Here is a 14,474-nt window from a genome sequence, read left to right as displayed (position 1 = left end):
TGGGAGCAAGAAAAGGTTAAATTAATTTCCACAGTAGATTTATTAGTATATGATTTCTAAGCCATATTCCCGTTAATTACTTTTTGATGCATTTTTCTAGTACCATCACATCCACTATGATATAAATTATAAGAAGAAAATGGGAAAAAGTATTATTTTAATTGAACTAGACAATAGTTCCAATCCCTTCAGCTGATACAAAATAGAAAGGTATTTCAAGAAAAAAAGCAATCTCATCAACACCAGTATATGTTTCTCTCTCATACAGCTGCAGAACCTGTTTTACAACATGCTTGGATGTTAAGTCACTCTGTGAGCATGTCATTAGAAAGTACTTTTCATGTAACTAATTTGATGCTTCACAGTGAAAGAGAACAACTGAGCACGCAGTGGGTGGCACATGCAGAAATGTTAATAGTAGTCTGTCCCTAAGGGCTCTCCTGCCATGAATATAAGGGCAAAGTTCAAATACCTCTCTATTATGGTGTACAGAAAGCAAGATACCAGGTACAGATGACAAGAAAATGCTCATTCTTTTGTTGCTACCCATAGGAAGAAAGAACAAGGCATGATACACACCACAAAATTCTGCCTTAGGAAGAAATCAGGAGCTGGGTGCCTGTAATGGGTTTTTGCACCATTCTACAGGTTCTGTTCTCTGCTTCCTTTTTTATACTCCACAGAGTTGAAAATATGTCTATGAGACTAGAAGAAGTGAATGAAAGAGAACATTTCATGAAAGCTTCTCTCCAGACAGTCGACCTGCGGCTGTCTCAGCTGGAGGAGCTCTCCGGTCGGATGGTGAATGCTCTGGAGAAGCTGGCGGGCATCGACAAATCCGAGCTGACGTACACGCGCTCACGGGCTTCGTCAGAGTGTGATGCTGCCTATCTCCTGAGGCAGAGCAGTGTCAACAGCTCTGATGGCTACAGCATGTACAAATACCACATCGGTGGTGACGAGCTGACCTATGATGACAGCACCACGCCTATGTCACCAGCCATGCGTAAAAAAGCCCATTCTATTGGTACCAAAGAAGATGGAGCAGACCCAAGGATGCTGGTTCCAGAACAGCAAACTGGACTCCATACCTCAAGTCCTAATGCAGTCGCTACAGCAGATCACAGTAAATCTACATTAGAAATTGCACAGAATGTTTCCAGACCCCATTCTGGTTCCAACGGTTTGGGGAGTGAAAAGCAGGGGGTTTTCAGTAGCGATGGGATGATTCCTCAAAGTGTAAACCAGATGAATGCTGTTACGAACAGTCAGTCAGTAGCAGGACCAGATTTTCAGAACACTCAGTTAAAAGTAGAACGTACCAAGTTAGAAGCAACTATCTCTTATCCCTTGGACAAATCCAAAGCAATGCGCTATTTTCCTCCTGAAACTTTCAGTGCTTGTCAAACCACTATGATGAAGTCAAGGAGCTTTATTTTTGCACAAGGTGGAAAGCTGGTTGGAGGAGTTAACAACTGGACCTCAGAGTACAGTACCATTATGGATCAGGTGTGCCCTTCTACAATTGAACAGTGGGCCACGGAGTGGAAATACGAAGTTGAGCAGCAGCTTTCTCAAGAGCGTCCTCCAGAATACCCCGGGTTGATCTCTGAAGCAGAAAGGCAAGCAGAGGAGAAGCAGATGGACACAGACGATGATAGTAATGTTGGTGAAGCAGGTATGAGTGCCTCTTACACCTCTATGCCTGCCCCTGTCAAGGCTGAGAAGGAGAATTTCCTGTCAGCAAAGCCAGAAAGGACTCCTGGGTTCCCATCAGTACGCTCCAAGAGTTTGCACAGCCATTCCCGGAAAGCCAAGTCTGTGAAGGACAAATTAAATAGACCAGGACATGCCAGCAGTGTAACTAATTTGGTGGTAGCGTTTGGCAGTGCAACAGAAGAACAGAAAACCAGGCAAGAAAATGCATCCACAGAAACTGAATGTTAAAGTGGCTTATGGGCCCTGTTTTACCAACAGCTGAGAAAGCAGAGTGACTAATTGAACAAAATAGGGATTTTAAAATTAATGTCTAAAGAAGAATTATGAATATATGTATTTATCTTCTTTTAAACTTAATACATACATGTTCTGTTCTTAAATAAATGTTTTCTGGGTTGGGTGGAAGGGAAATGTTCTCTCAGGGGCAGATAAAAAGTAGGTACAGTCCACAGATGCTGACTATATAGCTATTCCTTTGTTCCATTTCAGCCTCCCTCATAAGCTCATTTACTGACAAGCTCATTAAAAAAAGCTCTTAGAGGAAGAGCAATATTATAATATAATAATTTTATCAGAAGATTTCTCAAACTGAACAAATTTTTAACCAGCCTTAGTTTTATCCTTACTTATGCAGCTGGTTTCTTTGTAGCTTTGGTGTTTTTCAGATCAAAACAAAATTGTTGGAGGCAAGGAAAAATTATGCAGTCCCCTCTTTCACTTCTGATTTCGTGCATGCTGCTTAGCTTCTCTTTCAGAATGGCATGACATGGCAGTTTTCATCCACTAAAATAGGTCAGAGTGGCAAAATACAGTTGGAGAAATCTGACCTAGAAAGCCACAGGTAGACGTATTCTTGATCTGTCCTTGAACTTTAGTGGCATAATCTTGCTTTCAGGATCACCTCTGTCCCCAACCCAAAGCATGCTGACAGCCTTAAACTGTTGAAAAACAGTGATCATTGTTTCAAAATGTTTAGGGAAATTCTAAGAATATCAAGTACATGGATATTTTAATAATAGAAATCCAAGATCTGCATTAGTGTTTTGTATAAATGAGGATTACAACAGAAGTCCATGTAGACTTAGAACAAGATTCTGACTTTTCTTAGATGCCTGCAAGGGAAAACAAATCAAAACAGAACAGGAAAGGTGTTCTGATCAGGTGAGATCAAAATACAGCTGACCTTTGCTTGAAACAAATCTACTGTGACAAATTCATCTTCCATTTTGCAATTTCATTATGACACATGAGGAACAAGGAACAGTTTCTAGGAGTCCATCTAAACAAAATATAGATTTTCCAGATGAGAATAGAAATTCTGGACATTTTCTTGAGTAAATTTCAAAAACAGATGTCAAAGGAGAAAAAAGTCTCTACAGTAAAAGTTGAGGACTAAGAGTGGAAATCGACATCCCTAGTTAGATGTATCCAGAGCACTTGTTGCTGCAGTGGCATTCTAAGTACTAGGTTTTGGTAATTTTCTTCATAATAGCAGGGTGTTATTTGGGTTATTCTTCCCTGTTAAGTTTTAGGAACTTTGATTTCCCAAATATTCAGCACCTCTCTTCACAGGGGATGCTTACCACTGAGCAGACAATTTTGAAAATGAGTTAAAGGCAGAGAACACTGGTCAAAGGTTTATGCTCGACTCATTACCCATCAGAACTCATTTATGTGCTATTTTGAAAAGACATCATTTCTTTTTTCACTCACCATCAGCCCCACAGTGCAGGTCTCAATGTCCTCCTTGATGATGCTTACAGCATTTTGAAATGCAGAGATTGATGGAAGACTCTATAAATGAATTAATGGTATCTGATTTGTATTGTTTGCATTGTATTTTCATACTCCATCCATTCTTATACCCTGAAGTACTGTTACCAAACTAAATGATCATGGAAGTGCACAGACGTTTCACAAAGTTCAGTCATCATTTCTTTTGGAGTTTGGCTGTCTTGGTTCTTACCAGCAGGTTTACTGGTTTCACTGTTGTTGGAACAGTGTTGGCATTTGCTTTTTATGTGGGCTTCTCTTTTCTTCAACTTAGGGAACTTGACCTTTTGTAAAAACAGAATGACATTTGAAATTGTTTCACTTCCATGTTTACTTCTGTGTTACCATTCTGTGCAACTACATAGCCATTGTGTATATGTGGTTAAAATAGCCTCCAGTTTGCCAATGCCTTTTTATTGTTTGCCTGCACATTCACCAGAAATGGATTCATTAACAAACACAAAGGGATGCAGCTTTTCAGCACTGTGCAAAACAAGCAGTATGCATTGTGGAATGAAATACAGTGAGTTGCATGCCTCTTGTTACATTGTCTGTATAAAATGTGTGTTAATCATGCTTTCAACCACTTAATTTTTTTAGAACTTACATTGAAAATTTATCTGATAGCATGTAGATTACAAACAAAAATATTTTACCTTTGTATTTATATACTTCCTTTGTGTAAAAATATTTATAAAGAAACACATGAAAAATATGGTAAATTAATTCAATAGACCAGTTTTTTCTCTGTAATGTCCAAACACTTCACTAATCTGTTGCTTCTTATGCAGTGCATGGGCCAAACATCTTCTAAGCAAATTTTTTTTCTTAACACTTGCCAGTAATTTTGCATAAAATTTTCTATAGATGGATGATTTTAAGAGGTTTGGATATTTTCTGTGCTCTCACACAGCATGAACTGAATGACAACCTCTCTGCCATTACATATGAAGTAACAGCACTGGTTTTGGCAGTCATTTTAGACAAACAGCCATTTTAATAAGATTTAAATATGGTTTTATATGTGCATAAAAGACTAATAGTAGATTTGGAGCTCACTAAGCAGAATAATGACCAATACATTTGCATGTCTGCCTCTGTGCTTTCTTGAATACTGGCTGAAAGGATGCAGGCAGAGAATTTGCATTTCTGAAGAGGCATGTTTAACACTGCTTTTCAGGAAGATGTGTCCCTTTTCACTGCTAACCATGTGGTGACTTCACAGCAATGTCACTGTGAATTCCATTGCCATGATTTATTATGTGCTTGACCTATACTGAAGCAGGTCAAGCTGAAGGGGTGTGTACTCTAGGGCTATGTCTATGCAGAGACATTACTCTGAGGTAATTCAAATCTGTTCACCTTACAGTATCTTGCAATACAAACATTTCCCTCTCCCTCAAGGCAAATGTTTTCAACCCAGTGACTAACTGTCATATTCACAAAGGCAGGTTCATGACCTGATTCCATGAATTGCCCCTTTTTACATTGCATCATTCAGGGACTAGCTTAACTTTGCTCTCACAAGCCTCTCCTGTTGCAGAGTCACTCTATCCATTTTAGAAGCTGGAGAACGGTACCTGAGAATCAAGAAAGCCCATTTTCCATATTACTTACTAATTCATTAAAGCAGCCATTGAAACCTTCCAACTATGGTTCCTCCATGCTGCTTATTTGGATGCTTTCCAAGGTTCTGTGCTTGACATCTTCGGCAAAATATTTATCTGTTCTTCTAAATAAATAAAAAAAAAAGAACACATCTGCAAGGCTTTGTCAGGAAACAGGAACACGAGGAACTGCATGACCAAGGATGTTAACAGGATCACTTCATTAGCTCTGCAAGATGAGTAACAGGACTGTGCCCTGTTACAGGTGTTCTGGGCTGCCACAAAGCCAGTGTACTGCTGGAGCCCTTCATATGGAGCAGGTGAGTTTTCCAAACGACTGCAGTCCTTGGGCACGGTGCTGGCGTCCCACAGATGCTTCTGCAGCACTGTCTTGTCCAGCAGGTCACTTCTGCCTGAATTAGTGTTGCACTCAAAAGCTGTTGGGAGCCTTGGATGTAAAGTTGAGAATTTATTGTTAGTGTAACAAGTTTTAATAGTCTAATATATTAATTGTTATTAGTTTAGATCCATCTAGAGAAGAGACAAGAAGAGAGAACAGAAAAGAATACTACTATGCGACTAATGGAAAACCAGAAAAAGCTAAAGTTATTAGCTGCACACTTCCTACTATCTACCCCTTATTTTGATGCTTATTGACACCTGCTCTGATCCTCTGGGTGTAATGGTCAGTGGCTACAGTGAGGATAGTGAGGACACACTGCCAGCTGTCAGCATCCCAGGTCCTTTGTAGGGTGAGCGTGATGTTCATGTTGTTTCTTTCTCCTTTTTTTTTTTGCTACTTTAGGGGTATTTTTATGAGAGCCACAAAGTTATATCTTGTTTTTCATCACTGGCCTTTAAATTGTACAAATAAACCTGAATTTCCTTGTCATTAGAAAAATTGCTTTCACAGCTAAACAAACAAGGGATAGCTCGAGGCAGGTTAAGGCAAGTTCAGACAATGCAGATCTGACAAGCCTCAGTCCTGAGGCCTTACAAAGTCAGCATAAAGCCTGTGGCCTCTTACTAGCAGTGACAATTAGCCTCTGTTTGCTGGGTTATGAGACTACATTAGCCCTAGGGATGTTTTCATCTCACTGCTGCCATTGCAGATAAATATTCTACCATATGCAGCAGTCACCTAAGCTGAAAATTCAGCCTAATTGTGGCTTTCGATCCCCTGTTGTGATCTAGGATCGGACAGGAAGGCAAAAGTGATGTAAGGACCTGGTTGATGTGGCCATTTAAAGACAATTTCAAATTGTGCCAGGCACAGGAGTTTGGGATAGGCATAAAACAGCACCCAGCAGTACTTTGCATTGTAGGCTGACAAACCACAACCCTTGGGAGAAGTGAGACAAAGACTACAGATTTTCTTAAAACTGCAATTTTATTTTGCTTTTTCCAACTTTTAGCCTTATCTGCAGAGTTTGATATGGCAAAGTGGTGCTTTATGGTTGATGCCCTCTATCTTTACAATGGGTGTAAGGTATGTGTTCATAACAGGCTTTAAATTACTCTTTGCAGATGTTCAGCTGAAATATTTAAGTTCTGGTATCCACCTAGTGCTTGGTGTTGGAGTATTGAAAAAGAGGGTGCATAATTTCATGTGCCTGCTCCTCTTTTGTCTCTGCAACACGAAACGTGCAATAAAACCACAGTGCTTCATCCTGCATGACTCTGGATGCAAGCATCTCCCTTTGCTTACCCTAACTGGACTGCAGTGCTCAGCAAGCTATCACCTGAGCTAACCAACAGCCTTCAAAAAGGGCCTTGGAAAAAGATTACATTCTAGTTTAGAAGCACCAGTAATCTAATAGTCACAATCACAATACCTGTGTGAAATAGTTCAAGCCAAGGCAGAACACTGTGCCATGAACAGCACCCAATAACTCCAGACAAGTAATACCTACACAGTGGTTAACAAGGAAAGTACCCCTACCTGGCAAAGCAAAGTTCCATATCATTAAACCTCCACACAAAGAAGACAGCCTCCACTTCACAGATGTGCCTTGCAAAGGGAGCTTCTTTCCTGAGATACCTCAAGAAACTAAAACTTCTGCACAATTTTTATGTCTTTTGTATATATTTAGCCAAGATTGTCAAATTTGCTGTTTTATGTAAGTAAACGCATTTTAAATATTCTTGTCCTAGATCTTCATCAAGGACACTCAGGAATGACTGATTTTTTTTACCAACTACTTAATAAATCTAAGGCATGTTTTTATTCTGTTAAAGGTAATACAGATCTGTAGGGCTGGCTCCCTCACAAGTCTCCAGAGTCCCACACTTATGCGTGCAGTTTGGGTGCACAAACTGAGTGCACAAGTAGAAAGGTGTCCAGGTAAAGTAATAAACTGTACCACTTTCAGGGAAAAAGAGAACTGACTTCCATCAGTGAATCCCTGACTTTGCAGGCTTGCTGCACACTTGCTATAGCTCTGGGCACATAGCTCAGCTGTGAAATCAGACAACGCTCGTGTCTTTTTGTCTTGGAGATCAAACCAGTAATTGAACCAATCTTCAGAGAGCTATGAAAACATGGAAGTTGCCATAGAAATACAGGTCTGGAAGAGATCATCTGCACTAGGCAAGTTCAGCTATGTCAATAGCATCAGTGGCAGATGGTGGTCTAACCTGTTCTTGAACATGCCTAATGAAAGCCATTCTCTAATCTGCTGAGAGATCAAAAGGGACCATTGTGAAAATCTGCTCTGATTTAACCCCAGCCCTCATGCATTGCCTAAGCCAAAGCACTTCCCCAGCCACAGAGCTGCCTGGAGAGGTGGTAGCAGGACTTTTAGGAAGGTGCCTAATCTGAGTGTGCACTGAACACAGCAGGTTATGCACCCCAGCCATCACTAACAGGTCATTATCTGCACCGTCACAAACAGAGGCACTGTATGTGAAAAGAGCCCTGGGAGACAACCACACAGTGTTGGGGGTGATACCACTGGGAGAGCAGGCCAGGCTGCTTCTCAGAGAGAGTGGCCAAGTGGAAGGCTAGCACACAGGAGATACCACTGAATGACAAGGTAGAGGCAAGGAAAATAACTGTGCTGAGGAAAAAATTTAATTTTTAAATAATGAGAATAACACCAGGCATCTGCAGTCTTTTTATTTCCGCTGGCTTTGTTGCAAAGCTGTCTTCCCACCATTATTTCAGGACTGCTGTCATAGAACAAAGGCATTCTCAAAAATCTCTGGCTTAGCAGAAGTGTTTGAAAAAAGTGAGCGAGTGAGGCAGAGCTGGGATGGCCAGAGATGGGCAGGCAGTTGAGTTCATTGCCAAAAAGGAGCCAGAGGGTTTCCCTGCCTGTCCTGCCTGCCCTTTTGCCTTGTCTGCCCTGCCTGCCTACCCTGCTCTACTTGCCTGTCCTGCTCTGCCTGTCTGCATCTCATGGCAAGTTGTGACAATTAACTTGCTTCTCCAAAGTACTCAATTTGCCAAATCAGCTTCTTCTCCTACTGGCATAGAACTCTTTCAGTGGAAATTTGTAACCAGTTCTAGTAACAATCCTCATAAATCTTGTGAGAGCTTAGTTTTGATTTTGTTTGCTCCTTTTCAGACCAGCACTGCAATTTCAATGTGTCAGTGCAGTCCTGAAATTTTTGCTGTCCTGTGATCATCCTCTCATGAGTAAGATTGCTTTTGCAGCTACTCCTAGAAAGTGTCTGTGCTGATGCAGAAACACTCTTGTAATTCTGATATGGTGTAACTAATCATAATTTTTAATATCACTGGCAAATTTATTATGTGAAATTTCAAGTCTGGGCAATTTCTGCCTTCCTCACCCCCTCACTTTCTCTTCCACCCCTTATGAGTTACATTCCCTTTCACCAGTGTTCTGAATATGAATAAAAACTTTAAAGAAGGATAAAGATAAGGGCTAGTCCCGCAGTATTTCTCACTTATCAAACATACAAAGGATTTAGGTTATAAAAGGGGATGAGAGGAGCTGTGGTTTGCTCTCACAGCACTCAGCTTTACACCATCAGCAGCATCTGAAGCACAGTGCACTCTCTAAAATAGACTGGGGCATGAGATCATGCCAGGCTGAATAATCCCACTTAGACAATGATGTTTACAGCATAAAGTAAAAGTGGTATATGTGAAAATAGAGGATAAAGTGAAGGGCATTGTCTGCCAACAGCAGTAAGAAGGGACCTTTGTACAAGGAGGTGCACTTGTTTTGAAAAGTACATTGGGATTGGTTTTATCTTCTCTATCTACAAGCCCAAGAGCAGGGTGCTCCCTCCTGGGCTGTTGAACAGCATTAAATGCATGCACGTGAGCTTTCCTCAGTCTAGGCAGGTGCCAGTGAATTGTTTCCCTCCTCACTGTTCAATCAAACCTTTCTGGTGCAATCAATGGGGCATCTCCTCTAAATTGTGGAATCCAGATTGTGCCCTAAAGTATGGTCTTTAATTGAACACACACCCTCAGACTTCACAAAAAAATCCCAGGTTCTATAATGCAATATTATATACTTTCTATTAATGAGAGAAGATCTTGACCTTGCAGCTGATGTTGAGTACCGTATGTGTCATTTTGTGTCTAAAAATGTGTCCATTTTTCTGGAGTCTTCATCACTATGCTGTAGCAGGCCTTTACAAATGTTACAATGTATGTGAGCTGTTCCATTTTCATGACAGTATGCTGACCAAAATGATGCTTTTTAATATGGTGAGGCTGCAAAACACCAGCAGTTTGTCAGGTCCTGGCCTTCAGCTCTCACCTCTAAACCATACTTGCTGTGAACTCTGCTTGGCTCACAGCTGGAACCAAGACTGTGGTGCACCAGCAGGCAGGGGCCAGCCCTTCTTACCCTGCTGAACACTTCAGACCTGGCTCCAAAATCTGGAGACCTGCTGGTTTGAGCCAGTTCCCTTGTGACTGGATCACCAGCAGGAGAACCCAGACTCTACCCCTTCCTTAGATCTCACAGCTGACAGACCATGTATTCCTGATCTAGGGTTCTCCATTAAACCACATTTCTACCCAAACTGTTGCTTCATGTAGGAGGTATTTCCACTGTGGAGGCCAAGTTTAGAGCAGTCATAATAATCACCTGCAGTATGGACCTTTATGGGTGCCATAGGCTGCTAAGCAAACATGAGCAGTTACTCAGTTTCCTGCTTGAAAGAGATAGCAGGGATGGATTTTGGCAGTTTAGGTAGGTGCCTGTGTTATTTCCATGTCCTGGAGAAGTTCAGGCGAGCAATACGTGAGTGCCTGGAAAGCTTAAAGAGAGTTACAATGATGTTGGATCAACTTCCAGCTCCCACAGTCAGCAGGGCTGCAGAGCAGGAGGGTGACTGCCCTCACAGAATCACACAGAATATGCTGAGGTGGAAGGGACCCACAAGGATCATGGAGTCCAACTCCTGGCCCTGCACAGAACCATCCCCAAGAGTCACATCCTGTGCCTGAGAGGGTTGCTTACACCCCAGAGCTGTAACGCACACACCTTCTGTAAAGGGTGACAGGGAAGAACTCCATAGCAGTGATTCACAGAATCCCAGAGTGTCAGGGGCTTGGGATGGAGCACAGATCATCCAGTTCAAAGCCCTGCCATGGGCAGGGGCACCTTGCACTGGAACAGGTTGCTCAAGGCCTTACAGAGCCTGGCTGTGAACGCTGCCAGCGACGGAGCAGCCACGACCTCCCCGGCAGCCTGTGCCAGTGTCTCACCACCCCCTCTCTCCACCATGCTGGAGCCGGATTCCACCGCTGCCTTACGAGACAGCCCTGGGCAGCAGTAGCTCCTGCAGGCCCGCGAACGGGGGTTTCAGTTCCCACGGGGCTCTGAGGCCGAACCGCGCTCCTGCGCTCCGGCGGCCGGCCCCGCCCGCCGCAGGCCCGGCGCTGGCTGTTCCCTGGGGCAGGCCCGGCGCGGGCAGGATGGGGCTGGCGGGCCGGTGACCGGCCCCGGCAGTGCGGCCGGGCCGGCCGCCACCGCCGGGCCGCTTGTTCCCTCCGCGCCGCCGTACGCGGCCGCGCCCGCCCCTCACGGCCCGGCCGGGGCCGCCGCCCGCCCGAGGAGCCGCTGGGCTGGCTCGTGGGAGGCGCAGGGAGCCGCGGGGGCTCCATGCGGGGCGGCAGCGGCTCCAGCCCGGGCCTGCCCAGGCCGCTGGCTCCTCCCTTGGGGAAGGAGGGTGCGCCGGGGCCGCCCCCGCGGTGTGACGGGGAGCGCAGCCCGAGCGGCCGCGGGCGCCGGGCCTGAGCCGGCAGGCGTCGGCACCACCTCCGGGGCCCGGCCCGGCCCGCCCGCCCGTCGGCGGCCACAATGTTCTCCCTCAAGCAGCCCAAACCCACCTTCAAGTCGTACCTTCTGCCTCAGGTAACCGCCTTTTACTGCCATTACCGACCTGCCCTCCCTGCCCTGCTCTGCCCTGCTCTGCCCTGCCTGCCCCGGGCCGTCCCCGTCCCTGGCCGAGGTGCCGCCCCGGGGCTGTGCCCGCTGGCCCGGGGGCTGTGCCCGCTGGCCCGGGGGGTGGGTGGCGAACGGCACCTGTGGAGGGGCTGCCGGGTCCCCGAGCCCTCCGTGGCACCGGGAAACAAAAGCTGCGCAGCCGGTTCGGGGTGCAGCCCCTTGGCCTCCGGCTCTCCGCGTCGCACACGGACCGAGCCCGCACGGCGGTCGGGAAGCAGGACTTCTATCAAAATAAAGTCTTGTGTTCATTAAAATCGGCCCGTGCGAGGTTATTTGGGAAAGTTGTGAGTTACGCTTCAGGTGTTTGGGCTCGCTTTGGGCGGGATGAGGAGGAAGCAGCGGGCGCTGCTCTGCTGTGCAGATAGTTAAACTCTCACTTGTGCCATCGCTTCATGTTTAGGACGTGTCTGATGGCATAAGAAAGAAAACCGAGTATATATAGTGCATATAGAACTGAGTGTGTCGAGAACCACCAGGGCTTTTTGTGTTATATGGATGTGCACTTGACAGAAAGTGGTATTTATTTACTTTAGACGAGACAGGACCTCTTCTAGCAACATGTTTGATATGTTGACTGATTTTTGGTTTTTCACAATTTCTTAGTAGAAGTGAGATGTCGAAGTAACACAGTTCTGGATATTCCTAGTCCTGGGAAATAGTTATATTACTATCATTGTAGGAACCATGGGTTATTTCACCAAAGGTTCCAGTCTTTTTATAGAAGATTTTCAGTTTTAAGGTTTGAAACTGAAGTGCAAGTAGGCATATGCGTGTTCTAGGCCTTAGGTTTTTTTGAAATCTTTTCTATGTTGGAAAGCTGTGCATATTAGAAGTTAGTAGAGAGTTTTTTTGAACTTGAGTATCTATATCTGTAAATCTTGTTCAAGATCTCGAGCCATTATGGAGTGTCAAGCCAAATTAGTTTTTGTTCATCCTGTGACTTGTGGTAGTTTGGGATACCCAATTTGTTAAACGTGAATATTTTAAATATTTTATTATTCTTTTGGTACAAATCTAAATGCCCTCAAAATTGTTAAAAACTCTTACTATGATTGGATTCTAGCTCCTTAAGATGAACTTTTTAAGTTAAAGCAACCTTTTCTTCTGTACAAACAGGTCAGGCTTGTGTCTGACTGTAAAGTTCTGAGCCTTAAGTAAATTATTTTTTTTTTCTTCAGGCTGATGACAATATAGCATCAGAACCAAGGATTAAAAAACTGGAACCAGTACTTTTACCAGGTAGGCATGAATCAGGAATCTGACAAATACGTCTGTTGGTATTGATTTTGGTGTATTTTAATCTTAGCATTGTTCATTGAGGAAATATTGCATTTGAGCAGGAAAAGGTAATGATATTTGTGTCTATAGAAACTTATTCTAACACACCTGAAACACCAAATAAATTCATAGGCGGTTTTGCCTGTGTGATGCTTTACTACATGTAGGATAATGTCTTGGTTTTATTGTGAGTATTGGAAATTAAACCACTGTGAAGTATTTTTGCATTCTTGACACCTTTCAGAAGACTACTGGTAATTACACTTTAATCAGATAGTCAGATATTTGCCTGTGTGCAGAACCCAGTGGCAAAGCCTGTGTCAGGGTCTTCCTTTATTTTAAAGGAAAATAATAATAGAATTTCCAGTATGTGGGTATGATTGACTTCTGTTTTGGAAAACTTCTCATGCCATCTTTATTCATTTACTCTTCTTGAATGTGGTGCTGTTAGGTAAGTTTGGAATTTGTGTCTTCAGACCTCTACAGAAGAATCTTTTTGGGGTGTGGGTGAAATAAAGCAATACTTTTATTACTGTTCATCATAACATATTTATAAAAATGTCAGGTATTAATGACGTCCATATTTTGAATAAGAAATAACCTTTGGTAAATGACAGTTTGAGCAATGAGTATTTCTAAAAGCCTTTTTTCAGATATGGAAGGAGCAATCTACTGTTCCCAAGATTACTTTCATTGCAAACTATACATCACAGTAATAAATTTGGCTTGCAGTTTCTAAGGATAATTTTGAGCTTAAAACAATGTCATACTACAGCTTTTTCTTAGCATTCAGAATGTATCTTAAAAAAATATGAATTTACACACACACTAAAGTAGGTATAAACAACTCTTAAAAATTATTTCTGTCACTGCTTTACATGGGCCTATTGCTAATTAAGCAGTACTAATTGATATGTGATATGGTCCAGTAAGGTACCTAACAGGCTGAAATACTATGGAAGAGGTTCAACTGAAAGAGTAAATAACCACTGCCTGACATTCTTCATGAAACAAAAGAATGCAGAGTTTGCTTGAGGCATAAATTTCTTAAAATACATTGCTGAGATTGCTTGATAGTTGAAAGAGTTATGTTTTTATGCTTGCAAAACTTCTGCTTACCACTTGGCATCTCACCGATTATGTTGCAGTTGATATTCATCCAAGGCCTTTGACTCACAAGGAAGTGACTGCATGTTCTTCTCTGAGACATTCCACAGCAACTGCAAGGCACTGCGAGAGTGCTTTGCTCAAAATGTAGCACATCTTGCCTTTGCTGTGGGACCTGGCCATGAGCAGTTACAAAAAGTAACTTCTGTGCTGCCACTTTTTGCAGCGTGGTTCGTGCTCTATTTGTGAAACTCCCAAGTACTCTTAAAATGGTGCTGACTGGGTTTGTTTTTCTCAACTGGTTTATACTTATTCCCTCTTTGCATTATTTTCCTTGTCTGCAGTCTCTTTGAAGTCAGTATTTGATGGCTTCTGGGACATTTGTAGTAAGTTGCCCCAAGTTGTGTAGAAACCACAGTATGAGGTACCACAGACTTAAAGTTTCCACCTCCATATCATTCTAAGGTATTATTTTGAATTATTGCACAATAAAATTCACTGCTCTGAATAGCCACAGAATAGCTCTGACAAAATCTGTTCATGACTGTATGAG

The 14,474-nt window shown here is 43.1% G+C and overlaps 2 protein-coding genes across 5 annotated transcripts in view; both read left to right on the top strand.

Annotated features, from left to right (window-relative positions):
• TRPM1 (transient receptor potential cation channel subfamily M member 1) overlaps positions 1–5,142 on the top strand; it is an 88,590-nt gene extending 83,448 nt beyond the window's left edge. For all 4 annotated transcript variants that reach the window (XM_068204162.1, XM_068204164.1, XM_068204165.1 and 1 more), the window contains one exon: positions 684–5,142. In XM_068204162.1, the coding sequence (XP_068060263.1) occupies positions 684–1,947 (1,264 nt within the window). In that variant the 3' untranslated portion in view covers positions 1,948–5,142. The remainder of the gene's footprint in view (positions 1–683) is intronic.
• A 6,019-nt stretch (positions 5,143–11,161) lies between these two features.
• The window catches only part of MTMR10 (myotubularin related protein 10), a 36,120-nt gene continuing 32,807 nt past the window's right edge, over positions 11,162–14,474 (top strand). The window contains exons 1-2 of the mRNA XM_068204159.1: positions 11,162–11,443; positions 12,715–12,775. Of these exons, the coding sequence (XP_068060260.1) occupies positions 11,390–11,443; positions 12,715–12,775 (115 nt within the window). The 5' untranslated portion in view covers positions 11,162–11,389. The remainder of the gene's footprint in view (positions 11,444–12,714; positions 12,776–14,474) is intronic.

This window comes from Anomalospiza imberbis, chromosome 13, assembly GCF_031753505.1.
Source record: "Anomalospiza imberbis isolate Cuckoo-Finch-1a 21T00152 chromosome 13, ASM3175350v1, whole genome shotgun sequence".
NCBI classification, from domain to species: Eukaryota; Metazoa; Chordata; class Aves; order Passeriformes; family Viduidae; genus Anomalospiza; species Anomalospiza imberbis.
The sequence above is the reverse complement of the archived record's forward strand: the minus strand, read 5'-3'. Positions and strand labels throughout refer to the sequence as shown.